This window comes from Lutjanus erythropterus, chromosome 12 (genome assembly GCF_056507025.1).
Source record: "Lutjanus erythropterus isolate fLutEry1 chromosome 12, fLutEry1.hap2, whole genome shotgun sequence".
NCBI classification, from domain to species: domain Eukaryota; kingdom Metazoa; phylum Chordata; class Actinopteri; order Lutjaniformes; family Lutjanidae; genus Lutjanus; species Lutjanus erythropterus.
This window is the reverse complement of record NC_139328.1, coordinates 22,166,771-22,193,538: the sequence shown is the minus strand read 5'-3', so window position 1 is coordinate 22,193,538 and position 26,768 is coordinate 22,166,771. Positions and strand designations below refer to the sequence as shown.

The 26,768-nt window shown below is 36.8% G+C and overlaps 3 protein-coding genes across 4 annotated transcripts; all 3 read left to right on the top strand.

Moving 5' to 3' along the window:
• The first annotated feature begins 2,612 nt into the window (after positions 1-2,612).
• On the top strand, positions 2,613-15,002 carry LOC146317987 (uncharacterized). The gene is made up of 24 exons (XM_084731715.1): positions 2,613-2,750; positions 3,159-3,326; positions 3,487-3,624; positions 3,782-3,933; positions 4,907-5,010; positions 5,126-5,315; positions 5,665-5,796; positions 6,150-6,293; positions 6,507-6,642; positions 6,814-6,964; positions 8,316-8,458; positions 8,908-9,019; positions 9,749-9,812; positions 10,080-10,283; positions 10,406-10,551; positions 10,690-10,808; positions 11,572-11,693; positions 11,797-11,894; positions 12,034-12,170; positions 12,893-13,017; positions 13,131-13,276; positions 14,048-14,150; positions 14,278-14,414; positions 14,644-15,002. Exons 1-24 carry the CDS (start codon positions 2,621-2,623, stop codon positions 14,756-14,758), a joined length of 3,216 nt encoding a protein of 1,071 aa, XP_084587841.1. The 5' UTR covers positions 2,613-2,620; the 3' UTR covers positions 14,759-15,002.
• A 492-nt stretch (positions 15,003-15,494) lies between these two features.
• On the top strand, positions 15,495-19,452 carry LOC146317986 (protein THEM6-like). Of its 2 annotated transcripts, XM_084731714.1 has the most exons (4): positions 15,495-16,086; positions 17,274-17,370; positions 18,070-18,577; positions 19,045-19,452. In XM_084731714.1, exons 3-4 carry the CDS (start codon positions 18,074-18,076, stop codon positions 19,150-19,152), a joined length of 612 nt encoding a protein of 203 aa, XP_084587840.1. In that variant the 5' UTR covers positions 15,495-16,086; positions 17,274-17,370; positions 18,070-18,073; the 3' UTR covers positions 19,153-19,452. The 2 variants fall into 2 exon arrangements, with proteins under 2 accessions (XP_084587840.1, XP_084587839.1); XM_084731713.1 differs by lacking the exon at positions 17,274-17,370 and having other exon boundaries at positions 15,496-16,086.
• Positions 19,453-20,825: 1,373 nt separating this feature from the next.
• LOC146317985 (protein THEM6-like) lies at positions 20,826-25,299 on the top strand. Its single transcript, XM_084732189.1, has 3 exons — positions 20,826-21,091; positions 22,941-23,445; positions 24,075-25,299. Exons 2-3 carry the CDS (start codon positions 22,945-22,947, stop codon positions 24,180-24,182), a joined length of 609 nt encoding a protein of 202 aa, XP_084588315.1. The 5' UTR covers positions 20,826-21,091; positions 22,941-22,944; the 3' UTR covers positions 24,183-25,299.
• The last annotated feature ends 1,469 nt before the right edge of the window (positions 25,300-26,768 follow it).

Here is a 26,768-nt window from a genome sequence, read left to right as displayed (position 1 = left end):
CCCCCAAAAAGAAGATTTTTTTAAATAATAAATCTATTCATAATATTTGCATTTTCATTTACATAATTTAATTCAGGAATAAGAAACCTTTTTGTTGTTGTTTCAAGAAATTTGAAGAATGTGTTTTTCTTTTCCTAAGGCTATTAAAACTTTTAATTTATGTATGTTTTTAACATTTTTATGGGATGTAGTGTAGTTTACCCCTGGGTCTTCTGCTCTGTAAGTTTTGTATACTGTCCCTTGTCTCTGAATGTTCGTTAATAAAGGGTTTAAAAAAGGGTACTGACAGACTGAAAAAAGATTCTGGGAGGAGCAGAATTTGCTGGGTTTTTTTCCAGCTTTAAATGGACCAGATGCACCGCAGATATTTTAACATGTCATAGCAGGAAATTCACAGGTGTCTTAATGATTGCTGCATTCACTGTCACTGGGACACTTGATGGAACTGAGCGGCCCTCTCTGTTATTAAGTCCACCTGTGTTTTTCCTGCTGTGGCAAGTCAAAATGTCTCCTGTGCAACCTGTCCACTGTAACCCAGTCACTAGAAGATCATGCCTTCACACTGATAATGATTTTTAATCCCAAAAAACAGATCAAACGCATGTCATGCCAAATTATAGCAGTTATCCTGATAATAACAATGTGGCATGTCTGAACATGTCTGTCGTAAACAGCCCAGGATTTAATATAACAATATCCTAACGTCCAAGAATAACGTGCCCACGCTTTGTAACAAATTTCCAAACATGTGACGTTGCTGTGATGTTGGTCACATTTGCGGTAGTTTCGTTTCTCTTTAAGCCACACCCCACCAGTGCACAGACACTAAACAACAGATCATCTCTGCTACGTGACAAAGTAAGACTCACTTTATTATTTTATTATTGTATTAGATTCGACTAGATTGCACTTTATTGTCATAAGGAAATATGTGTATTTTCGCTAAATGACTAATATATAACGTTTGCTGCGCGCTTTCTATCAAAACAAGTGAGCGTCTGCACACAGTCACTGTTTCTTCAGACATTAACAGCGTAACTACCATTAGAATGATGTCATACATTACACATTTACTATATTACACAACAGCTTTGAACTTGCCACATGTCCACGTGTGACAAATTAAAGTAACAACTTTACTATTGTTACCATTTAGACAGTTAGTAGTTTCTGTATTTGTACTTTATGTGATATATTTTAACGAAAATATTAGCAGCTTCAATACCCAGACCGGTACTTGTAATTGGGTAACTGTATAAATGCCCTCAGTGTAATAATATTAAGTATATTGGCATTATGGGTCATGACTATATGACTGTATTAGCTGTTGTGCTTCGGACAGTGGTGGAAAAAGTATCAGAGCTCTTACTTAAGTAAAATAGTGATACAGTGTTACAATACTGTATTAAAAGTTAAAGCCCTGCATTCAAAATCATACTTTCTTGTTTGGGCAGAAAGTGTTTGGGTGGAGTAAATGCGGTCTTCTTTTCACGTTTGCAGTTACTCAACTCTAGAGGGCGCTGTGGCGAAAAACTGAGGTCATAGAAATGCAGTCCTAAAACTTCAGCCTCTGGCCTGATTTCAAGGTGCCATCCTTGTCTGGTTGTTTCTGCATCCACTGAGCAACTTTTACCTTCAGTAAGGTGTGTGTGAGACTTTTTTTTTTTCAACTACGATTTTTAAGCGATGCTGCTTGATTTGTTTGATGTTTCCATAACCTATTTTGCCCAAATTATTAAAAAACGCCCAGATAATACATATAATTAACAATAAAAATGAATACAGTAAACAATAGCAGTACTGTTGTGGTTCATAATTTTATTCATTATGACATAATTAAACAATTCAAGTGTACACAAGTGGGCTACAACGCAGGTCTGAGGTTACACTGCAAGTAAAATAAAAAAGGGACAGCTTTTTGTCTATATGTATTCTATGTTATTTTTTAGTAAGCTCTAATTTTTAATATATTTAAAAACCAGCCCAAATTCTGTCCACCCTCTCATTCCCATTTTAACCTGCACAATGCAACCCAAAACCTAAAAACAACCTATCAAGCAACTCTGTTTTTAAGTGGTTTGATTTGCTATAAATGGTTAAATTAAAATGCTGTTTTTCATATCTAAATACTCTGTTGTAGTAGTTAGAAACAGTAATATTTCTAGAATAACTAAGATGACCTTATCCTACGTAATAGAGCTGCGCAGTTAATAATTGAAATATCATTGAAATAGTGATATGGACAAGTACAATATCTAAATCACAGAAGCTGCAGATTTGTTTGTTTTAAATTTGTTTGTTTTTTTTAGAGAAATATTTTGCTAATTTACATTTTAAGTCCCACATTATATATCACACATTATACTGTATCCTATACAGTATATCAGCAGGGTTTTGTAGAGTCGCATTTTTGACATTTGATGTGACATATTCTGATAAACTAATCCTACAGCATTGTATAACTGAAAATTAAAGCACCATGGAAATGACTTACAGATGCCTGTTTATATAGCCAAGATGAAAAATGCACATTTAGCTCTAATCTGTTGATTCTATAGAAATATTGAAGAAGTGTTTGTTGTGGTTGAGAATAAAGTTTTTTTTTTATGTCTTTGTTTAGATGGGTGCAATAGTCAATATACTTGAGCAGTTCAGACTTGAATCCTACTACAACCAGTTTTTCCAGCTGGGTGTCAAAGATGAAAGCGATTTTCTGGATAGCATCACAGATGAGGACCTGAACAACATTGGTAAGATGAGCCTCAGCTAAAAGACTGTAAACACATTTTGACTGGAACTCAATAGAAACCAATCAAACCAACATCTAGTAGTTTTTTTTTTCAGCCTGAGGGTGTAATTCACTTGAAAAAAGTTTTGTTTTGAATTTTAATTGTTAACATTGTCATACATGCTGACTCAACTGTGTTGGAGATTTTTAAGGGACTGTTTGTAATATAGTTGCATTGGACAGAAGTACTATAATGTCTCAACAAAAAATCAACATCAACAAAAAATGTTGGTCAGTGATATCAGACATGTCAATTAATACCTCAAAGTTGATCAAAGCACAATCCTTTTTGAGTTGAATGTCCTCTCTATTACAAAAATAAATTAGTATGTTCATAACTGTGCACATTTTACGGCGACATTTTTTACAGGTTTAAGTCATGTGGAGAAGAATCGTTTTTCAGCTATGAAAAACTTCATTCAAAGACTCAGAGCTGCACAGTGCCAAGTTCAAACTGTGACGCCTGTTCAAAAGTCATTGGAGCCGTTCTGTCTGCAGTACACTTACCCTAAATGTCCTCAACCAAAAGATATTAAAGGTAAGAGGAGCACATCTTTCATGATCCATTTCTAATTGCATTAGATGAACTTGGGTCAGCCACTGACTTGTTGATCACACAGTAGGCTCTGTGGGTTAAAAATAAGATGTCATGATTGTGTTACAATGTTAGAGTGGTTATTTTGAATATATATGTATAGATATGGATCCAGCACAGAACACATTTGAGGACTTGATGTTAAGGATCGGCCATCTTGAAAGTGTTGGCAATGCCAGAGGAGTCTGTCTCTACACACTCGATGGGATGCCGTTAACAGATGATCCCTTCTTCAACACGTGTAAGTAAACATGTCACCAATAATATTATTTTAGTTCTACTACAATTTTCCTGCAGTTGCGAGATTTGGTGTGGACCAAACCACCCCTGACCAGTTTGCATGCCAGTAAATTCTAATTTTACAGAACTATTTGCTAACAAGTTGCCTCCTCATGCAGGGTCTTTGAAAGACAGACACATTCAGAGTGGAGATGTAATTTATGCGATCTTTACACCAAAAGAAAACCTGAAACAGGCTCCTCAGATAACAAAGCGAGAAGCTGGTGAAACCTATGGAGACAACGTGGTTCGATGCCACATCATGCTCAAGGTGCGTTTGACCTATACTGGTCATAAACTGTCAGTGATATTAGCCACTGATAAATAGATATTATTGTACAAGTTGCTAGTGATCTTTGGTCTGTTTTAATCACAGCACAAAGCAAAATTTTACACCTTCCTCCATAGCCAGATATGTGGAAGAAACCTTGGTTGTCAATATGTTTCAAGCTTAGTGGTCTTCCAAGGGCAGGAAGCACTCATATGTTTACATATTTTAATATTATGAATGAGTGTGAGTATGCATCAAAAATCTGAAATGAAGAAATACACATAAATCAGGACTCAACATTCATGTTTTTTTTTTTTTATTCTCTTGCTTGTCCTGGCAACTGGGTCAGAAATCCACTTGCCCCTGGACAAATAGTTTTATATATTAGGGATTATCAGATACGAAAGACTAAAGTTAATTCTCATGATGAATCTTTATTCAAGTAAATTAATCAAAAAAAGAGACAGTGTGTCATAGATGTGAAGCAACAAACATTCTTGCACATCGAAAATATTAAGACAGTCGCCCCTCCTTCCCAGAGATGGACCTGTTAACTTTGAGTGAGTGACAGTACAGAGTATACCTAATGAAAACCTAATGAAACAATACAGACCTGAATTACACCTGATGTGCTATCTGCCCTGCTTACAGCCACCTTTATACAACACATTTAACACTGAAATTGGCAATCCTTGGCCTTTCCATGCTTCCATCATCAGCCCAGTTCAATCTTTACTTTTGAGTAAATATTGTCTTTCTAGTCCAACTACTGTAGGCACTGTTCACAGCTCTAAAAGCTGTTACAAGGAACTCTCATATTTCGTTGATTTTGGAGGCCTCCTGTGGAAAAAAATAGTAGTCTTTCCACTGTTATAACCACAGAATGCAACATTAAAAAATATATCTAAATAAAAATTTCTTCTTGTTCTTCTCAGTGTAACTTTGCATGGAAAAAATGTCTTATTTCACACAGGGAGATTTTGAGGTGACGGTGAACTTGGCAAGTGACACTATAACTAGTCTGCGACTCAAGCTGGCGAATGAAAGTGGAATCCCAGCACATGTCCTTTATTACAAGTAATTATTATTATTATTATCACACAAAGCATGGAGAATATGGCAGTTATCACCCTCTTTGTCAATACAGACATATTTCTTTGTTCACAGTACTTCTTTTTTCCTCTTTTTGCAGGGGTAAAAATTGTGGAGGCGACACACTTCACAGCTGTGGAATCTCTGAGGGATCAACAGTTTTCTTCTCTTTGTCCACCTTTTCTGATGAGACTCCGAGTGATGAGACATTCTTCATTAATGACGTTGTGCCTTCAGTTCAACAAACCCAGAAAGGAATCAGTGTTTTCTTGTCCTCTCTTTATGTTGTTGTAAGTTTCATTTCATAGATGTTATTGGTGCTGTGCTCTATCTTATGACCCCTGTGTCATCATCTGTAGACCATTATGTAACATTATGCAGAGACTACAGACACAGTGTGGTGGTTATGACTCTTCCATGAACAGCAGCTAATTGGTCTACCACTTTGGTCCAGACTTAAGTGATGAAAATGAAATCTCTTTTGACCCAACTGTGGGTCACAATGCAGTCTCTGGGAATGACTGCTTTAGATTACTAACTCTTGTTAGCCTTCTTTGCTGAAAAAAGTAATTTCACTTAACTGAAAAGTTGGCAAGTGTAGCAATAAAGTTTAACATTATTGCCTTTTTTTCCTTCTAGAAGTCTCATTATCAAACAAAACAACTTAAGACACTGATTTCCTACATACGAAAACTGACTGGATGCCACCCTCTCGCCCAAAGTTTGCATCAGTTACTCTGCAGGAACGAAATATTGACCAGGAATCAGAAGGTAAGCTGGTATGAATATGTGATTACTATGCTGTACTGTAGTTTTTGAAGTGGATGTTCTCATGTATGCCATGTATGCATGGATTGTCTTGAGTCAATGGTAACAACTGAGCAAAAATATTATAGGCGCATGCAAATATTTTGAAATGTACAATAATGATTGGTTTTCCAAATTACATTTTTGATGACTAACAAAAATCTGTTCTTCTTCACGCCACAGCAGTCAATGTTTCAGGAGATGAAATAAAAAAAAAAATCTTTATTGTTTTGGGAAGTTTTTTCCCTGTAATTTGGGTGAACTGAACCTTTACACAGTGACATGTATTTTCACCAGATGTGCTTGTTTTGTTGTAGATTGCCGTTGTTGAAGGCTTGTACATACTCTTCAGAGAGCTTTTGTCTCACCGTGGAACACAAGAAGGAGAGAAACTCGTTGCAGACCTGGACGTGTTTGAGAACTCACTGTACTGCTGGGCTCATCTCTTATCAGAGGCAGAGGTATGATGCTGTTCATGTTTGCCTGCTATGGTCATGTGAATGGTAAAACCACTGTAGTCTCTAATAGCCACAATTTTCTGTTCTAACACTTATGTGGAAGTTGACATCAATTTGAGCTAATACACGATAAGATGACTTGAATTCATTTATGAATACATGAAGATTCATTGCTATTCAGTGGTTGATCACTTCTGCTTTGCCTTATTTTGACAGAAACAGACAGCAGACCAAGAGAACTACGCACCGATCACTCTTAAGTCTGAAGATGGAAGCCGCTTCTGTGAACCAGTCAGAGTACCTGGAGTACCTGGTGCCTTAGAACGAGCATATGTCCTCCAGAAAATCAGGAGTAAGAGTTTCACATTTTTATGTGTGTGAAGACACATGTCTGTAGCAGATGTCTTAAAAGAGAAAATGCAGTTAACAGCCCCACCGTATACAGATCTGCTCAGAATGTTGTTTGTTTTATTAGTGAAATATCAGGTACTACTGTTGGTCAATTTATTTTCTTTATGTTTAGATGGAGAGAAAATTCCAAATTGCACCAAGGAGCTTTTGAGAGGAACGTCTTTACAAAGAGACACCGACCTTGAAAAAATCCTGCTCAGTCTGCCTCCATCCATCAAAACATATCCTCTCTGGATTCATCAAGACAAGACGAGTGGTCAGAAGTACGTATCATCAAAGTTTTACTTTTCATCAATACAGATGATACTTCATTAACATTTCCACCGTCATGATTATAGTACCGCTCATTATTATTATCACAGTTTTGTTAAAATGTGCTGAAAAGCACTGATACACCACACTGAAATAATTTCACTAAATTCTTTATTGAAAACCTCTCAATTATTTAAAATGGCCTCACGTCTCTTGCAATGTCAATGTTCACATGCACACTAATTTTCCACTATTATTCAGAGTAAGATAATATTCTGAATTTGATATAGGTCAAGTAAATAGCATATACTGGTTTGATATTCTGAATTAGGCCTTGTGTATTCTGATGCTGACCTTTTCAAGAAGATGGTTAAATGAATGAAAGAGGTTCACACAAAGTCCACCATCAATGGAAAACTTTGAAAAAATCCTATTTAAGGCAAAGAAGCACCCATAATGGCAGTATGCAAGGCTGTGTGTGAACAGGAATATTTGAAGAGGGGGAAAAACAGATTATTTTGGATGTAAATGTCATCTAAGACTCAGAAGGAGTCCTTGTTGCATGTGTGCATCCGGAAGACCGTTGCTTACTTTGAAAAATTCTGTCCATTTCTACTGTCCAGATCAACCAAAGTGTGGTAATCAAACATTATTACAATGATTAATATTTGAAATGGAAGTAATACTCATGTGGAATTTCATTGTGAAACTGATGATTGTTTCATCCCTAGTCATAACTTCAATTGAGATGCTTTGTTTACTGTTGTCAATTTAAAGAGTTTGTTCCTTTTCCTATTTTTTTTAATAGTCTTCATAGTGATTTGGCAGATGATCTGTTTGATCTATTTTGGCATACTTAAGCCAAGTAAAAGTTTATTAGCTATCCCTTGAATCTAAAATGTTTATTTTGGGTCATATACTCCCACCCTAATCATATCAAGAAACAAACTCTTATGAATGTGTTCTGTGTATGTGTATCCCTTATCATGTTAGAATATTCAGAGACTAGAGGTGGACCAGTGGCTTAGAGACATTAGTAATTATTATGCTGTGGAGAAGATAATTTAGATCCAATTTAGGTAGAAAAAAAAGACATGCCAAGACTTTTTCATGCAGCCACTACAGACGCTGGTCTAATGCGAACGTGTTGAATTGCAGACTCTAGAAAGTAGTATGAATAGAACTAATAGGCTTCCGTAGTATCTGCAGGTGTCTGTGTGCACATCAGTTTCAGAGTATAATCCATCCTTGAGTGCCAAGCCTCTGACAATTAGCACAATGGTCAGTATGTTATTTGTTGTTTCTTAATGCAGCGTTTAGACATAAAACTTGTTTTTCACTAACCTGTATGATTTCTGACAGCTTTCGAATAAAGATGGAGAAGACTTTTGAAAGTATGGTGGAAGAATTAAAATCTCCCTCCCATCAGCACTTCAATGTGACTCCACCTCTACATTTGAAGGAGCTAGGATCATGTTGTACACGGCTCGTCCTACTGAGTGAAGGTACTGCATTCAGTCCCAATTGGGGCCTTAAAGGCAGGGTGCGAAATACACTTTTTAAAATGTTAAAATTCATCAGCCACTCAATGCTAAATCATTATTCTGTGTCTGAAATATACCAGCCACTGAAATATTTTACCAGCATTTGGCTGGTGGCTGGTGTCACACTGGTGGCATGTGATACACATTAGAATGTGCATGTATTGTTTTCTATTAAACCAGATACTGGTGGGGTCAATATGTGTATGATCCTGGGCAGTCATGTCAAGATACACAGTGATGCCTCCTCACACAAGCAGTGACAAGATATTTTTAATATTATACACCATATTCTAAACCAAATTGAAAGGAACTTTCCACTGGTTTCCATAGTGTCTCTAATATTCAGTGCAATGTTTGTGGGAAGCTCTGTATTGTATATTTTTTATTTAAGAAGTTTTTCCTCTTTATAGACAACCTTGGTGTGTGTTTGCATAAACAAAAAGGATCTCCGGATATGATCTATGTGCACGATTGCTTGAATGGCAAAGGGATATCAGTGGATGTGAATCTGTTGGCTGCCAGGTAAGTACAATATTTTGTATCCACCTTTTGTTTTAAATCCCTATCTATTAATTGGAAATGTAAATCACTGTGTTGATGCCCGTTATGAGCACCTGCATTTTAGCAACCAGACACGCATTGTTCCAAAATGTCAAATTCAGGTAAACAAAAGGAGTGGGCAGACTGCATGAGTTCTACACAAAAGTTTAACAGTTTTGCCAGTTTTATTTTGGTGAACAACAGTTTTGCATTAGACAAGTAGAGAATGAGAGCATTTTACTCACCACCATTACAGCATCTGTTACACCACGTTGGATTGACATCTGCCTTACAAACATTTGCAATGACTTTCTTTCCTGTATTAAATTGACAACTTAAAATGTAAATACTGTAGTTAACATTTAACATTTAAAATGAAATTAAGGATGAACTGTAACTGCAACCAGGAAACATCTTTTACTGAAGTAATTTAACAAAGTCCTCCCGTAAAATTTTTTATTGGCACTTTTATTGGCATGTGCAATAGTGTTTTTAATTTATATATATATATGTATATATATATATATACATATATATATATATATATATATATATTTTTTTTTTTTTTCTATAGTTTTTTGGCAGCAGTAAACTGTATGAATCGTGGTCTATATAGTCCTCTAATGTCAAGAGCATTATTTGATATATATTATGAAACTCTGTTAACGTGACAGAAACATTTTGCTGACTGTTAACTTTTTGACATCACAGGACTAGTGGCAATAGAGATGACCGAACATTCGTCACAACCAGGAGTCCAAAAGAGGCCATACTGGTAACACTTTTTTTCTTTTGTTTGATCCTTTGTTCTTAAAGAAAATGGGACATATTTGTTTTGGTTTGTTATTGTGGTGCTGCCCTCATTAGTTTAGAGCCACTGTACCTTGTAGTTGTAGTAGTACAGTACCTCCTAAACAGCAGATTATTAATTTAAACACCACACAGAGGGAATAAGGAGCCATTTGAAAGTCAATGTAAAGAGGTTTCTACCAAATCAGCGGCAGGGCAAACTGACAGTATGATTATTCTTGACTTTCATCAGGTGCTGATAGATACAAGCTCCTCCATGGAAGAAGAGTGCTATGAAAGTGCAGAAATAAAGAAAATTAATGTGGTGAAGGAACTCTTTGACAACTTTGCGACAAGGACCATGGCTTATGATTTTCATCATGTCATTGGCCTTGTGAAGTTTGACTCCCTGGTGAAAATTCTTCACACGTTTACTGAAAATCTGGAGAAGTTTAAGGTAAATTCACCTGTTGTAGATCTGTCCTGTCTGTCTTTTATTTTATTAGCAAAATTACTGGTGTAATGCAGAGTGATATACCTGAATGAAGATGTAAAGAGATATTTGTTTTACATTTGTAGGAGCACGTACGTAACCTTGAAGCGAGCGGATGTACTCTTCTGTATGATGCTCTACGACGTGGGGCATCTGAGTTGGAAAAGGTCAAGACAAGATTCCCAGACTGTAGACTCCGCATCATGTGTCTCACTGATGGGAATGATTCTGGGTAAATTTCTTTATTTTTTCTAATCAGTTTTACTGCCTTGTCCTTGCTTGACCTGTACATACACTATAGTGAACATCTTACTGTGAGTGACAATGGCTTGCAAGTGAGCTGACATCATAATTGTAATTCTGTACATAGATCCTCCATCGAGCCAGTTCCTCTCACAGCCAGACTGCTTAAATCAAACATCATTGTGGACTCAGTCCTTCTGGGAAATGTGGAGAACAATATGCTGCATGGAATCAGCAATGCAACAGGTGTGGCATGTTGAAGATGATTGATACACTTACTAAATAATGCATCAAAAGGTGTAAAATATATGTATACATATAATGATTTTTATATTCCATTAAACAATCTGCAAATTCTAAGTGACTGACTTAAGTGTGGAAAAGTATGAAATTTGATTTTAATCATTTCCAGCTCTAGGTAAATATAGAAAAAAGAAAAGAGTATAAAAAAATAGGTGTTCTCAGTCTGTTTTTCTAAAATACAAAATTCAGAATTTCAAAAAATAAATTGACACAGAGTTTTTCATGGTGTTAAGAGCAGACAAGCCAGCGCAGCCAAAAGACCAGAGTGACCTTGATGTCATTGAAAGCAAGGCAAGAAGTGTGGCGTGCAACTGAACACACACTCCTACAGCTACACGTTCGCAACACAGCTCTGCCCCCAGTGTCTTATAAATGAATCAGATTAGTTTGAAAGGAAATGCAGCAAAAATATGAAATCAATATGAAGTGAAATTAGCCTTCAGTGTTACAATAAACATCTTGTAAGACAGGAAACTGAGGCCAAACTAAAGCAAAATTGCAACAGTCTCAGAATAGTAGGTGCGTGTGTTTGAATCTGCAGAAATGATATTATGTAAGGACATCTTTTAGCAGCCTGAGCCACCAGGGATACAGGCTGATGAGTTCAGTCTACACTCTTGGCAAGAAAACTATCCAGACAAAACCTGTTTGTGCATTAATTCCGACTCTTGTTGATCTCTCCACCACGTATCCATTTTGCTTCCAGGCGGTTGCTGTTTCAAACCACAAACAGCCAAAGAGGGTCTGAGGCTCTTTGAGATCGAGACCGTTCTGTCTTTGGAGCAGAGAGCACTCAAGGAAAAACTTGAACCGTCTTCCATCAGTGAGGTTAGTTGTCGCTGATCATTGTTCGCCATTCTGCGTGAAGTGATGAAAATTAAATGCAACATTGTCTTGTGGTGCTAATTTGTTTATCGTGGTCATTTTGCAGCGTATTTTGTCTGGTATCTTTGCTGCTCATGGGTATGATCAGTATCCAGAGACATCCCTGCCAAGCCAGATGAACAGCAAAGTGACAGTGACAGAGTGGTGAGTGATGGAAACAAGGGAGGTGATGTAGCCTCTTATTCCTGATTTCATACAGTTAAAAAAAAGTATTATACTTTTTAATCATATTTACTTTCTTAAAGTGTTTGCATTGCATTAACATTAATAACACTCTGAATAGTACTCTGAAAAAGAAGATACCACAGCTGAAGATAGGGTGGCATTTGGAGAGGGAAAAACGAGTCCTGGAGGAGCTGAGGAGCCTGCATTGTGACCCACATCCCTTCTTCAGAGTCTTTCCATCAGAGTCAGACTTCAGTAAGTTACTTCTTCTCTCATTTTGGTCTAATGCACATTTTTAATGTTTTATTTTTCCGTCTGCATCCATTAGGGGTGCAGAGAATCACAGTTGTCCTGTACGGGTCGTCCCCCACAGTTCGGCCCACATGTGATGCACAGACTAAACGTAACCTTCATAATGTGGATTAGTAATAGTAAGTAGTTAATTTAATAAGTCCCCTAATCTCCAAAACAGAGTAAGAAGACGAGGTATCTCTTTCACCTCTTGAGTGAGATCCCAGCCTTGATTTTGGACATTTTCAGTGGTTTAACTGAGAAAGTGGACATACTTGTCACAGAAATAGATTGTAAGGTTGTGATATTTATTGTAACTTTGGTGATGTCTGCTGCTGCTTTCCCTCTGACACACACTCATGTTTTGGATCACTTTTTTTTTAAGTGATCCAAAACATGATCTGATCTGGGACTCAAAACCACGATACAATCTGAACCATGAGTTTTTGCGATCTGTTGCACCTCTAGTATGCATGAAGACAAACACAGCGTGCCCTTAATGTATACAGACATAGTATGAAGACAAATGCAAACACTTTTTTCTTTTCTTTTCCCCTTCTTATTTTTGTTTTGTTTTCCTTTACCTTGTGTTTTTCTTGTTATTTGTCTTACTTTTATGTCACACTCCCATCACATTAGGTTTCTTATAGCAATGAGGTTAAAACTTTTTTTCCTGATCTTTTCAGCGTTCTGGAAGATTCTCATGGAGGGCCCTCCTGACACACCGTATGAGAAAGGAGTGTTTGAGCTGTACTGTCAGTTTGGTCCAGACTACCCAGTGAAGCCTCCACTCGTCCGCTTTGTCACACGAGTATCCTGACAATATATATATATAGAGAGAGAGATGCATGCATTGCATTGCAGTTGCAGAAGTATTGTTGTCTGTTAGCAGGGTACATATTGTTGTTCTTAACATGATGACAGGTGTACCACTGTAATGTCAACAGTGTGGGTCGCATCTGCCACAACATATTTGACCGAAACTACAACGCCCACATCACCATGAGAGAGATCCTCGAAGCTGTGTACGGGCTGCTCATCTTCCCTGAGCCTGATGACCCACTGGACAGGTAACACACACACACAAACACACAGTCTCACTCACACACTCACCCATAAGTGACACTTTGTGGTAAATTATCTCAGCACCAAATCTCTTTTTTTTTTTTTTTTTTCTTCTTATCTGGAGGATATTTATGACCCATTCAGTTCAGTGTTCAGTCGGCTCTGTTGATCCTAAATGTTTTGTGTGGTGGAAATCTGTAACTTGTATGAATTTGGACGTTATAAAATCTCTGAACTCACAGATATGTTCAATATTTATTGTTAGATCACTTTTGAGAAAGTAAAAAGGAAATTATTGAGATGTTCACATCCCGTCCAAAACATTTCAGTGACTGATTTTGTTTTTACTGTCTTGGAAATATGAGGTTATTTTGATAACAAAAACTTGCCAGCTAATATTAGACAATGCATTTATCCTGAAAGTTAGATACAATAAGAACCTCTTCTGCACAGTAAAATGCCATGTCATACAGTATTAAATATATATAATTTAAATATAATATAATTTGTGTTCCTTGAGTATTTGGCTATTGAGTTTGTTGTGTAGGTTTATTTTTTATTGAACTTTATTGACCTTCCTGTTTGTTTGTTTTTAATTTATTTCTATTGTTTTATTTATTTTTCTTTTTTTTTCACATGTTCGGAGAAATTTTCATTCTTCATTTAAAAGTTAAAATGTTAAGAGGATTTTTTAGATTGTGTTAGAGAGTGTGGATTGACCTCTTAAAAGACATTATTTATTTGACTTGTTTATTTATTTTTTTATTCTTTCTTAGCATTTTGGCAGAGGAATTCCTGATGAGTCGTGAGACGTATGAACAAGAAGCAGAAAAGCATACAGAGGAAACGGCAGGAAACTCATTGGATGACATGGAGAAGGTAAATGGACTCCTACAGTATAACTACAAATTTGTGGTGGATATCACCCTTTTATACTGCACGTTTATCATTTTAGAGGCTTTATCTTTACTTATTTTTTCTTTATTTTCTGTTATTTTATTTAAAGAAATTGGTGGATCCTGTACCACAGTTTATACCCCAACATCTGATCTGTCCACTCACCAAGAAGATGTTTATTGATCCTGTGAAAACAGTGTACGGTACTGTGTATGAACGCAAGGCCATTGAGGAACACCTGAAACAGTGAGTATATTTAATGCTGCTGATAATGATTGAAAATTGGTTGTGTAGGTGACTTGATACCTGTTCAGAGACCTCCATCTTTTACTCTTTGGGCCTGTGGTTCCTGTTAAAATGAAGACACAGGCAGATTAATCTCTGGTTCACAGTTCCCTGTTATCACCCCCCCAGAGAGTTAAACATCGGCTGCACTGACATGTATTGTCCCAGTTGAATGTACGTTTTTTTGCAGACACCAGTACGAGCCGCTGGCCGGCCCAGGACACGAGCTTGAAATGAACGACATCACAGCTGACCAGGACATGAAGAAAATGGTGATGGACCAGCGCTCTCGTCAAATTAAGTGAATCTCAGTAGAAGCACTTTGAAGTTGAAGCAAGTTAGATACACCGTAGGACTTTGATGGAAATTCAGCTTTTTTGAAGAGATGTTCAGTAAATGCTTGATAAGCTTGTTCAAACTGGTGACTAAACCTTCCTTTATACTTTTCAGAGTTTGTATTCATTATCCTTAGAATGTCAGATGGTTTCAGATGATCATAATTAAGTTTTTTTTTTTTCTGAATAAACCAGTAAAGTTTTGTGAACACGCTTTTTGTCCTGACAAATTCTAGATAATATGAACACTCATGGACCATTGTTGGTTTTCCAGAATTAGATTTTGCTTCACCTTTCCAAACGGAGTAGATGGTGGTTCAGCTGTGGTGGAAAAAGTATACAGATCTTTTACTTCAGTAGAACTTCAGAAGACTCCAGTACAAAAGACTCCAGTACATGTACAAGTCTCACACAGAAAATGTTACTTTTGTAAAATAGTGAGAAATACTGTCACAATTACCCACAGTGACACTTTCACAATGTTTATGTCCAAATAGTAGTCCCAAAATTATTAAAAATAAATTAACATTAAAAGGTAAGCAGCAAGTCATATTTTGTAAAGTTAATTAGTTTATTTCAGTTTATTTAAAAAAAAAAAAAAATTAAAAGACTACTACAATTTTTCTCAAATCAATTTCCTACATGTATGACAGCCATTCAGTTTGAGTGTTTGTTCAAGTCTGTCTCGGGAGAAATGTTGTAGTTGTAGTTTGTAGAATGAAACAAAAATTAATTTCACTCAAAACACATTACAAATATTAAAAAACAGACAAACTGATCATTAGGAGATATCTCTTATTTTATCCAGAGCTGTATTATTGCTTTTATTACCGTATTACTGGAACAGGTCTGACTGAAGTCCATGCTTTAGGACCAATCATCGCCGCCCATTCTGGCCTACGTCACGTCCAGATTTCCTGAACAGTCTCTGTGGAGCACGCGCTGGAGAGGGATCCACTGACACCACAGAAGAGAGGAAGTGAAACTGTTTTATCTTCAAATTAAATAGATTGAAAATCGGAACAATGTATTGTATGCATTTTATACCAACACATGACATCAGGTGGGAATTTTACAACATAAAAAATGGATTACGTAAAAGATCTTGTCATTTTAAGTAGGACGCTTAATTTCTGAGTGAATGTCGACGATAATTTATGCTTTTATTTTGAAGGCTGCAGACGGAAGTGTTTCCAACGTCTACTTACACTTTACTCACGTTGACTCCAGTAAAGTGTATGGATTGAGTGAAGTCAGCTCGTTAAATCTGAGTGAAAACAGGAGGAATCAGACAGCAGGTGGGTGTTACTGGACTTCTACTAAACGTTTAAAATGTTAGTATCTTTGTTTTTGCCTTATCGTTGTTGTTTGTTTACGTTCATTATAAAGTTAGACTGAAATCTATAGATACTATCTAAAGGTAACTTCAACAGGTAGTTTTACCTCAGACCTGCCAGCGTTAATGGTAACGTTGGCTTAAATTTCAAATAGCTAAATGTTAAGGCATTATTTTCAGCTTATTGTGGCAAAATATGACTCGCAAACTGTTGCTAGTTAATCATAATATTCTGTTCATTACTTCTGCAGTTTTGGCACTGATTTCCATATAATTAAGTTTAATTACGATTTTATGTAGCTAGCTAACGAGCAATAATCTCAGAGTCAGCATAGCCTTGGAAATTAATGCAATAGATGAGGTTAGTATCTGCAGTAATTTGAAATATTTTTAAGATGTGTTCAGTTTTTCATTTACTCTCAACCAACCATGCATATGCGACATGCAGTTTTTGCAGAAGTATCCTGCTTTTCCTGCAGAACCTGTTTACACCCGTCACATCAGTTCACAGGTGTTCTGACAAGTGAAAACACTGAAACTCGTTTTAAAACAGTCACATTGAATCATAATGGGCTTGTTTGTAGTTTGTACTCTCTGTTAGGATTGTGAAATGATGGAGGAATGTACCTCCAAAATCGGCCACAGGTTTTAACATTAGGGGGAACACACTGTTTCCCATTGAACCAGTTAAACCATATCAAGATGCTGCAGGTTTTGGTGGTTAAACACTACACTTTTCCCTCACATGTGTTTAAAATCTGAAATTAAATACACATGAGAGAAGTGAGCCTGCATAAAACAAGGTGAGAATGAATGTCTGAATGTCTTTGGGTTGTGGTCAAAACAAGACATGTAAAAGACTCCTGAGCTTTGGAAAACAGTGATCAGCATTTTCTACCATTTTCTGAAATTTTATGGACCAAACAACTAACTGATCAGTTGATAAAATAACCAACAGATTAATCAGTTATGAAAATAATCATTAGTTTCAGCCAAGTGACTGTCAAGCAGATGTAGAGCTCCTGTTTGTCATATGTGCTTCATCAGAATCATCAGAATATTCTTTGGTATAACACAATTTAGAAAACAGCACATGAATTTAAAAGATACAAGGGATGGCTAGATACCACTTTTTTATGTCTTCTACAGATACCACAACCTTGACTCTCTGCCAATACAGATACAAATCTAATACTGTCTTCTCCCCTTTCTTGAACAACTAAGCCAGAGGTTTTCAAAGTGGGAGGTGGGTCTCCCCAGGAGGTACTCCAGACAGTGAAAAAATATTATATTAGTTATCAAAAGGAACTAGCTTCACTCACATTTTAGATACTGTTATCACAACACATGCTGCTCATCTGTGTTACTGTGACACATCTCTCATTACAGCATGTTGCTCAAGGTCTAATTAAAAGTTAACATGATAGTTTAGGCTAATGGATCGTTCCTCCATCTGATCCCATCCAGTGATTTTTGTCCAGTTTTGGACTTACACTGAGTTACAGATTGTGGCATCCCTACAAGATAGGCCTAACATTTCTTCAGGCACAAATACTGTAATTTGGGACAAATTTGGACAAAACGTCTCTTACTCCTATCAGGTATAGAAGTCTTCACATAGAGCTGCAAGTTAAAGCAAACACTTCATGCACGAATGCCTGAAGCAATGCAAAGTGGTCATTAATACTAGTTGATATTATGATTGTTATTTTGTCACCTTTTATAAAAGGTAGCAATATGAGCACAATCTGTGAAGTAATTCATGTAATGAAGTCATTTTCACTTATAGCTTCTGTTAAATAACTTGAATTAAATTGGCTTTTTGTTACACCATTATAAAAAGTACAGTACATCTACTTCAGCTTTGCTTCTTTGGTCACATCTACACCTTAAAGTAACCCACTGCCTCCTTCTTCTGCTTGTTTACTATGTGTCTATTCCCCAGAGAGATGTGGTGGGTACTGTGGGTGCTCGCAGCTTTGCTGGTCCTCTTCTGCAGTCTGGATGTGTGGTACTTCCTGCGAGTGGGTGCTGTGATCCTCCGGGCCTGGTTTCAGCCTCCAGTGTGGGATATCACAGCAGAGCAGACCCTCTCAGGCCGGGTCACTCCCCGTGACATCGACATGTGCCACATGAACAATGCCCGATACCTCCGGGAGTGTGACTTTGCCCGCTTCTCTCTCTACATACGCAACGGTGTGTTCAAGGCACTGCGAGCGCTCGGAGGTTCGATGGTCGTGGGGGCTACCACTATCCGTTACCGGAGGCCTCTGTGTATAGGTGAGGGCTACGAGCTGAAGAGTCGCATCGTCACCTGGGATGACAAAGCCTTTTTCCTGGAGCAGAGATTTGTGTCAACAAAAGATGGGCTGGTGTGTGCTGTCATGTACTGCAAGCAGAGTGTCATTCGCAACAGCCCAGACAAGATAATGCAGCACCTGTGTAAGCGGAAGGTAAAGAATGCATGATTGAACACACACACATTTTAAAACAGAAAAATAATTAAAGCTACTACAAGAAATGTTCATATTTTGTTGTTTTTGAGACCCCATGGACAAAAGCATTAGTGTTTCCTCTCTAGTAACTTTACAATATAATGTTAAAAACAAAATTATCTAAATAAAAATCTCTTCCTGCTTCCTTTTTAATCAGTTAATGTACGACTCACTGTAACTTTACCTGGAAAAATGTAAACACATCTACGTTTCATCTGATTTCAAGGAGACTCCGACTCGGTCACAGTCATTAAAAACAACTACATAGGAAATAGTCACTCTTCTCACCTATGGTCTCATTAACTTTTGTAGGTCATATAGAGGCATCAGTATTAATTTGAGACCAGTTAAAAACTCCTTGTAGTAGCTTTAAAAAAGTCCTTTTGATAGTGATGGACATTGAGTTTCTGGTTTGCTCCCTGCAGGTGGAGGTTCCTGAGATTCCTGAGGACCTTCAGCACTGGGTCAACTTCATCTCCGCCAGCAGCCAGGCTCTTCGAGCTGAGAGTGGACTAGACGATAAGGACAAATAAGGGATCGCATGGGAAGCAAATTAAAACTGGCTTTTTGTGAGCCAGCTAATTTACCAGCTCAGGATTAAAAAGCCCTCTGAGAGAGACATTTGTCCTCTTTTCACAATTACTTGACTTAAACACACTTGTGCCTAGACTTCTGAAAATGAGCTTCACTTATACCCCATTACTTACCAGTGTCAACACTGGCTGGCGAGGCTAAAAACAGATAAATTATTTACTAATAGTAAAGAAATGTGAATGTATTAAGTGTTTCCTCTTGTACTACAGCAGCAATAAAATAAATCCATTTTGAAGTCCTGCTGATGCACTTTTATGTCCTGACTATGCATGTAGGTGCAGAGCTGTTCAGAGAGCCTTACATACTTTGAACAAGTCCAAGGAAAGAGTTTAGGTTGAGGCTTTTGTTGTAAGCAAATGTGAAACTGTGAGAATAGTATAGTATCAGAAAAAGATGCACTGCAACAAACGAGAATTTCACCAATGGTGTTGCTAAAATAAAGAAGAAAATATTGTTTTTCAATAATCAAATATACCAGGTAGAAACAATCACCTGAACAACAGATCAACGTTACGTCCCCACAGTAAGTACACAGTAATTTATGCAGTAAACACACCCAATGTGTTTGGATAACAATATGGACTGAAACCTTGCTTGTTGCATTTTGAGTCTGTGTAAAACAGCATAAAGCTGGAGCATTAAGTAGGGTAACCACCCCCAGTTTGCCACTGGATATACTGCACCTTGTGTGCCAATCAGGGTTGCAAATTGTGGTCTTAATCAATTATTGGTATCATTAACAATCAATTAATGGATTATTTAAAAACATTTGTTTATACCAAGCAAAATCAAAAGAGTTTTTTCTTCCTCAAAGCTTTATTTCCAGAGCCTATGAAACATATAATGAATAAATGGCTACATATCAAACACATACTGGAATATCAGGTAACACGTGGCATGCACTCATAAAAATTAGCTGTTTTATTTCAGATATTTATTTGATAGTATTCATTAATGTTTACTTCATCGACCAAATTCTCAACAACCTGTCACTGCGGTGGCAATTAAGAGACACAGAGGTGAGGCAGAGGCAGGAATTTGGTGCATAATGGGAGCAATTTATGTGTACTGTCAGTGTACTGTCAATTGTTTCCAGTTGACAGGAGTGGTTATTCTAGCAATAGAAAGCTGAAGGGAACTGTTACACTCCAGTATCTACACATTTTCCTCTGGCTGTCTATCTAGACTGTTTTGGTGTGAGTTGAGTGGCTGAGTTTTGGAGATATCAGCGGTAGAGTTGTCTGGCTTCTCTCCAATATAATGGAAGAAGATTACTCTTGCTTGTCATTTGAAGAACTCAACAGCAATGTCTTTTTGCTGAAATCATGATTCTGGTACTCAAGAAAATCCACAGACTCTGTTGTGAGCAGTTTAATGTAGGTACTACAGTCTTTCTACATAAAAAGTTCTATATCTATGATGGAAATAGTATTATCAAGGAGATTATTTTCATTTAAATATTTTTATATGTATGTTTTATGTATGTGAACCATCAGGGGGCTACAACTTACATTTTATTGTGCAACCCTCTTGTAAAATGACAATACATGAACCTTAATACCTTAATAAACTTAATAAACTTAATTAATCAATTAACTAAAATTAGAGGGAAAGGGCAATGTATGGAAGAAAATCAATAAAGAGATGAAGTTGACATTCAGTTCAAAATAGAGCCGGTGTTGTGAGATACAGGGGAGGCAATAGTGATTACCTCCAGAAGGTGGCAGTATTGGTACACTGAGGATATGAGCTACCGTTAAATCTCGTAGAGGAAGAAGAACTACATGTCGTCACACACCCGGAAGTCATGTTCATTCATTCTGCCGGTTTCTTCAAGTTAAATCGCATCCCATGGTAGCACTCTCTTCTGGACGTACAGTAAGTTTAACAGCCATGAAAACAGTAATATACAGTATTTGGGATTACTGCTTAAATTTAATCATAGATTAAAATTAACAATAGCGACTCCACGCGTCCAGAGTAAGGTCTGTATTCAGCCAAGGCCACCAAGAACCGGTAGCTAGCTGCTAAGCTAACAGATTTGGCTGTCACAGCAGGTTGCACCTCCCCGTTCATTTGAATGCTGCAGCAGCGTTATTAGCTTCCCGGTTCTCGCAAGGTTGAAGTTGATGAGTAAGAAAATACAATGCGTCTCTAGTTTTAGCTATAATGATATACCAACGAGTGAAAAACTACTAACCTCCTGTTTTTCTACCCTCCTGCACTGACATTGATGAGGTCAAAGGAGCAAAACTCCTTAATGTAAGCATTTTCAAAAGGAAATCGCTTATGTAGCTCATAATATAATGGACATTACTGCGTAAACTTGCACAGCTCCCTCAATTATTTAAATAAGTCATATCGTTTTTTCTTACATATTGTCGTTTTCTATTTATGCTGTTTTGACTTATTGTGGAGCCTTACAGATACTGGATTTTTGTTTTGGGAGCCAATGCTAATACCGATAATAAGGAGTAAAAAAAAACTGACTATTGATATATCTGCCAATATTCTTCTTTATACCTGTTATAACTGAGATCCTCATCAACAAATGTCACAAACTTGGGTGTGCTCTTTAAGTCCAAAGTCATTTTTGAGATCATCAGAACATCTACCAGCTCCTTCCCAGCATTTGGTTGGTGGTCAGTGCTTATTTCCCACCCTGCTACCATCTAAGGAATATTGTTAGGATATGATCATTGCTGACTCTTTAAATGACATTCATGCTTTTATCTCATTATGGTTGGACTATTATAAAGGTCTTTTTTAACAGTACAGAATGCAGCAGTGAAACAAAAAACAAGAAAAGAGAACACATTACTCCAGAGTACATATCTGAACTGCTGTCCTTGTACCAACCAGTGTACAGCCTCGGATCCTCAGGCAGGAACCTGCTGACTGTTCCCCCCCCTCACTCTTAAAGACTAAAAAGGAGACAGAACGTTTGCTGTTAGATCTCTTCAGCTGTGGAATGACCTGCCTCAGGAGCTTTGACTTGTTAAATCAGTATCTTCTTTTTAATCACTTTTGAAGGGTTATTTTTATCAAAGGGCTTTCTTATAACTATTGAGTTACACTGTACTTTTTTCTCAACGTTGCACATAGGTCTTGCACTGTCTTACATATTTTAAGTGTTAATCCACAAATAGTTTTCTGTTTAATCCTGCTATTTTATTTCTGTTTTTTAATCATGCATTATTTTTAAGTTTCATTCATCTTTTATATATTATGCCTGCCTGTTTGTTCATTCATTAGTTTGTATTTTGTTGTTTTGTTTAATGTATGAGGCAGTTTGTAACACTGGTTTTGATAAGTACTATACAAATAGACTTTACTATTTATCTTTATTATTCTTGTTGTTATTATTATACACAATATAATATATAGAATATAAACATTTTTTGCAGTAATCTCTCAAGAATACATTTTATTGGCAGGGTAATGAAACGGTTTCTTTAATCCTCTAGGACAGTAAAGTGTGAATATGTTTGGGTTATGAGTAAAACAAGACATTTGAAGTCGTTATGTTGTACTTTGGGAAACTCTGATCGTCATTTTTCACAATTTTCGAAATACTGATATACTGAAAAAGTCTGGTATAGCTGTGATATGCCAAAATCCGGCTGATAATATTGATTAGGCTCTATTGTATAATTGATTCTGATAATTTCTGATAATAACTTAAAATGGTTTGGTTGTTGTCACTAATATTTGGTTGTTGTTCCAGAGAGATGTTGCTGCTGGTGCTGGGTGCCCTCCTCCTGCTCTTTTGCAGTCTGGATGTTTGGTACTTCCTACGGGGGGCCCAGGTGTTCGTCCAGGCGTGGTTCCAACCGCGAATATGGGACATTCTAGCTGAGCAAAGCATCGATGGCATGGTCCTCCCCCATGATTTGGACTATATGGGCCACATGAACAACTCCCGATATCTGAGGGAGTGTGACTTTGCCCGCTTCCACCATTACATGCGTAACGGGCTGTTCATGGCCTCACGCAAACTGGGGGCCAAAATGGTGGTAGGGGCCTCCACCATCCGGTACCGGCGCTCTCTGGCCTTCCGCGAGGCTTTTGAGATTCGGACCAAAGTATTGGGATGGGACGAGAAGGCGTTTTACTTGGAGCAGCGCTTTGTGTCCAAGAAAGATGGTTTTGTATCTGCGGTCATGCTCTGCAGGCAGAATGTGGTGCGCTGCAGCCCCGAAAGAATCATTGAGTTTGTCTGCAAGAGGAAGGTGAGTAATGGCTGCAGACGGAAACAAAGTAGTTGTCAGCTGATATCAGTTTTTCAATCGCCCATATTTAAAGAGCAGGAAGATATATAATGCCAATAAAAAAAAAAAGTCATGTACAATTCCATTATTCCATTCACATTAAAATGTAATGTACATGGTTATTTTAACCAGTAACATGTTGTTTTAGATTTTTTTGAAATTAATTTTTGAAATAAGACAGTCTGTCACACAACAAAGAATAGCATCAAATCTAGGGATGCATGATAATGGATTTTTGCCAGTTTGCCAATACAATATATGCACATGTTTCTTTCTCTTATTGAATTAACATAATATTATAGCTACTCTTACTGTGATGGTCCACTTTTATACCAGCACAGATGCTAATTTCAGGCTAATAAAATACTTAATTTTAAAGCCTTTATCAGCGGATACAGTGACAAGCAGATATTATTGTGCATCCCTAAACAAATCCTCAATCTTGGAAGCTGGAACCAGGAAATGTTCTGTGTTCCCCTTAAAGAAAGATCTTGATTTATTATCAAAATTGTTGTCAGTTAATTGTTTCAGCTTTAGACTGTGATTTTAATTCTGCGTTGGCACTCTTCTAATGTTGTGGTTGTGTGCAGATCGAATGCCCCGAGTTTCCTGAGGACCTCAAACACTGGATCAGCTACATCTCAGCCAGCAGCCAGGCGCTGAGAGCAGAGAGCGGACTGGAGGAGAAGAACAAGTGAAGCCACACCATGTATTATGAGTGTAGACGCACATATCATTCGCATAGCACGCACATATCCAATAACACACACACACACACACACACACACACACAGTTAAACATCGTAGACAGTTTTTTTGTTGACTTACAAGATTCCATTTATCTCTGTTTTTGGGTTGATCCTACCTGCTGTGTGTTTTTGTATGGTGTGGTCAAAAATACTGAACATGGGACAGCTGAATATGAAAACTTGAACTGTAAGGTATTCATGTTTTATAAAACACTGTATGTAGTGGGATCATATTGTAAGTTGTTCTCTGAGAAGAAAGTGATAAAAGGATGTAGCTTTATCCTTGCAGCTTATTCAGCAGTTGACTGTGAATAGACCAGCTTCAAACATCTTCATTCTCATTTAGCAAAAATCCTCTAACTTCAGACAAGCATGTAGAGAAAAAAGTTAACCTTCCACTGGCATCAATGCATGTTTTGAAACAAACAGAAAAGAAGATTTTTGTGCCTGTTTCTCTTGATTAGCTGTAGTTTACACTTTCAATTCCAGAGAATTATAACTTTTTATGAAAAAAAATGTAGGTGTGATGAAATACTTGAATGGACGTCATGAACATGTAATGACAATTATTTTAATCTTTCCATCAGCATTTTGCACAAAATGTAACCTAAGTGAGTAGATGAACTGAATTCCTGTTAACAATCTGAAAGGGAATATTTGAGTTTGTGGGATCCTTTTATCAGCACAGTATTGTTCTTTTACTAAATTTATCATGACATGCATTTAAAGGGTGGGCTGCTGATTGGAATTGCATGTAATATCAAGAGTAAGTGCTTGATTTTGAATTAACAGGTTTAATCAGCAAATGCTAATATGAGGTTTTCTTGCAACTGTGCAAAACCTGCAATGCACAATAAACAGTGATGTTGGGAGGATGTTGCAGGCAGCCTTTTGAAATCTGGAATTTGCCCTTCAATGCATCAAAGCTTTAGTTTGTGACCAAAGTAATGTATTTGTTCTGAATGATGAGGAAACAAGATGTATGTCTAACATGTTATTTATGTACTTAATGCACTGAAAAGAAGTCCTGTTCATTTAATTTAAGTTTGACGATATGCGTTGTCCTTTTATTTTCCACTTATGTTATTATGATTTATTGAAATTCATTAATGTACCAAACTTTATTTATTGTGTTTGCAATTTATTTAAACGCATTTAAATTAAAATGCATTGGAAATTATGTTTGGGTGATCATACTTGCTATTTAAGTGCTTGTTGCTTAGGAATAGCCTGAGCTGTAGTTCATGGTCCTTGTACATCACTAATTATTTACAGCTCGGTTATGCTACTGAATATGTGACCATTAGTTGACATCTAACGTATGTGCTGAAATTTCTGCATTGAACAATTTGTTCTCCTTGTCATTCAAAGTTTGTCAAACTGGATCTCGGTGCCCTGTGGCGTTCTTTAGATAAACATGTTTTTCGCAGGGCATAGTGAATGGCTTTTGGCAGTGGGAGAATGTGTACAATTATACAAGTAAGGTAATTAAGTACAATTTTGAGGTACATTGTTATAACTACCCAAAAGTATAGGAGGTATGTATGGAGTACCTCTGCTGTATAATAACCTAAATACATTTTGCTGATAATATGTTTGCACTTGAATGCAACTACAATTACACATCCAAATCCTTCAATATAAAAGCACCATCGCAGAAGATCTTTTTATTAGTGTCATAAAACAATATGTAACAATTGCTAAAAAGTAACTGTAAACAAGTATTTGTACCCATATACAACTTCCAGTTTTACTTAACTTCAGTATTTACATTTAATGCCAGTTTTACTCTGCATTATATTGTAAAATGTTGTAATTTTACTCGCTACATTCATTTGGCAGCTATGGTTACTATTTTGCTTCACTTTAGTTTTTAAATAGGTTTGGAATATATATACTGTATATTAAAATAATTTTCTAATATAATGAAGTTAGCAAAACATGTATTGTGTATATGCTTATATATCCATATATCCAAGTGAAATGTGTATATATTGTAAATAGTCTCGTATGTACAGCCCTGTACTTAGTACTTTACATTTTATATTCCTTAGATTTTATATTTTTAATCTGATAGGTATATACATATTTTACTTTTTATCTTAATATTTATAAGTACTTATTGTCACTTTCTATCTGTACTGCTTGAGCTGCTGTGACAAGTGAATTTCCCCGGTGTGGGATCAGTAAAGTTCATCCTATCTTATCTTATCTTAAAACATAAAGCAGCATTACAGATTAAAACTACCCACCAGTATATAAGGTAGTTAAAATGAGCTCCATCTTGCCCAGTTACAACTGAGATATTGCTTGCATGTTAATGCATTAGTAGGCTAATAATAATGGCCTGTTGTTATAAAACACTCTGGAAATGGGCCATTTATTAGCTTCAGTACATTTTTCTGATATGTACAATTTTTAATGCAGGGGTTTTACTTGTAATGGAGTTTTTTTTTTTCTCCTTTCTTTTCTTTTTTTAACATTAGACATTACAACTTTGGCTTAGGGATAGGATTAATGTTTCTTCCACCACTG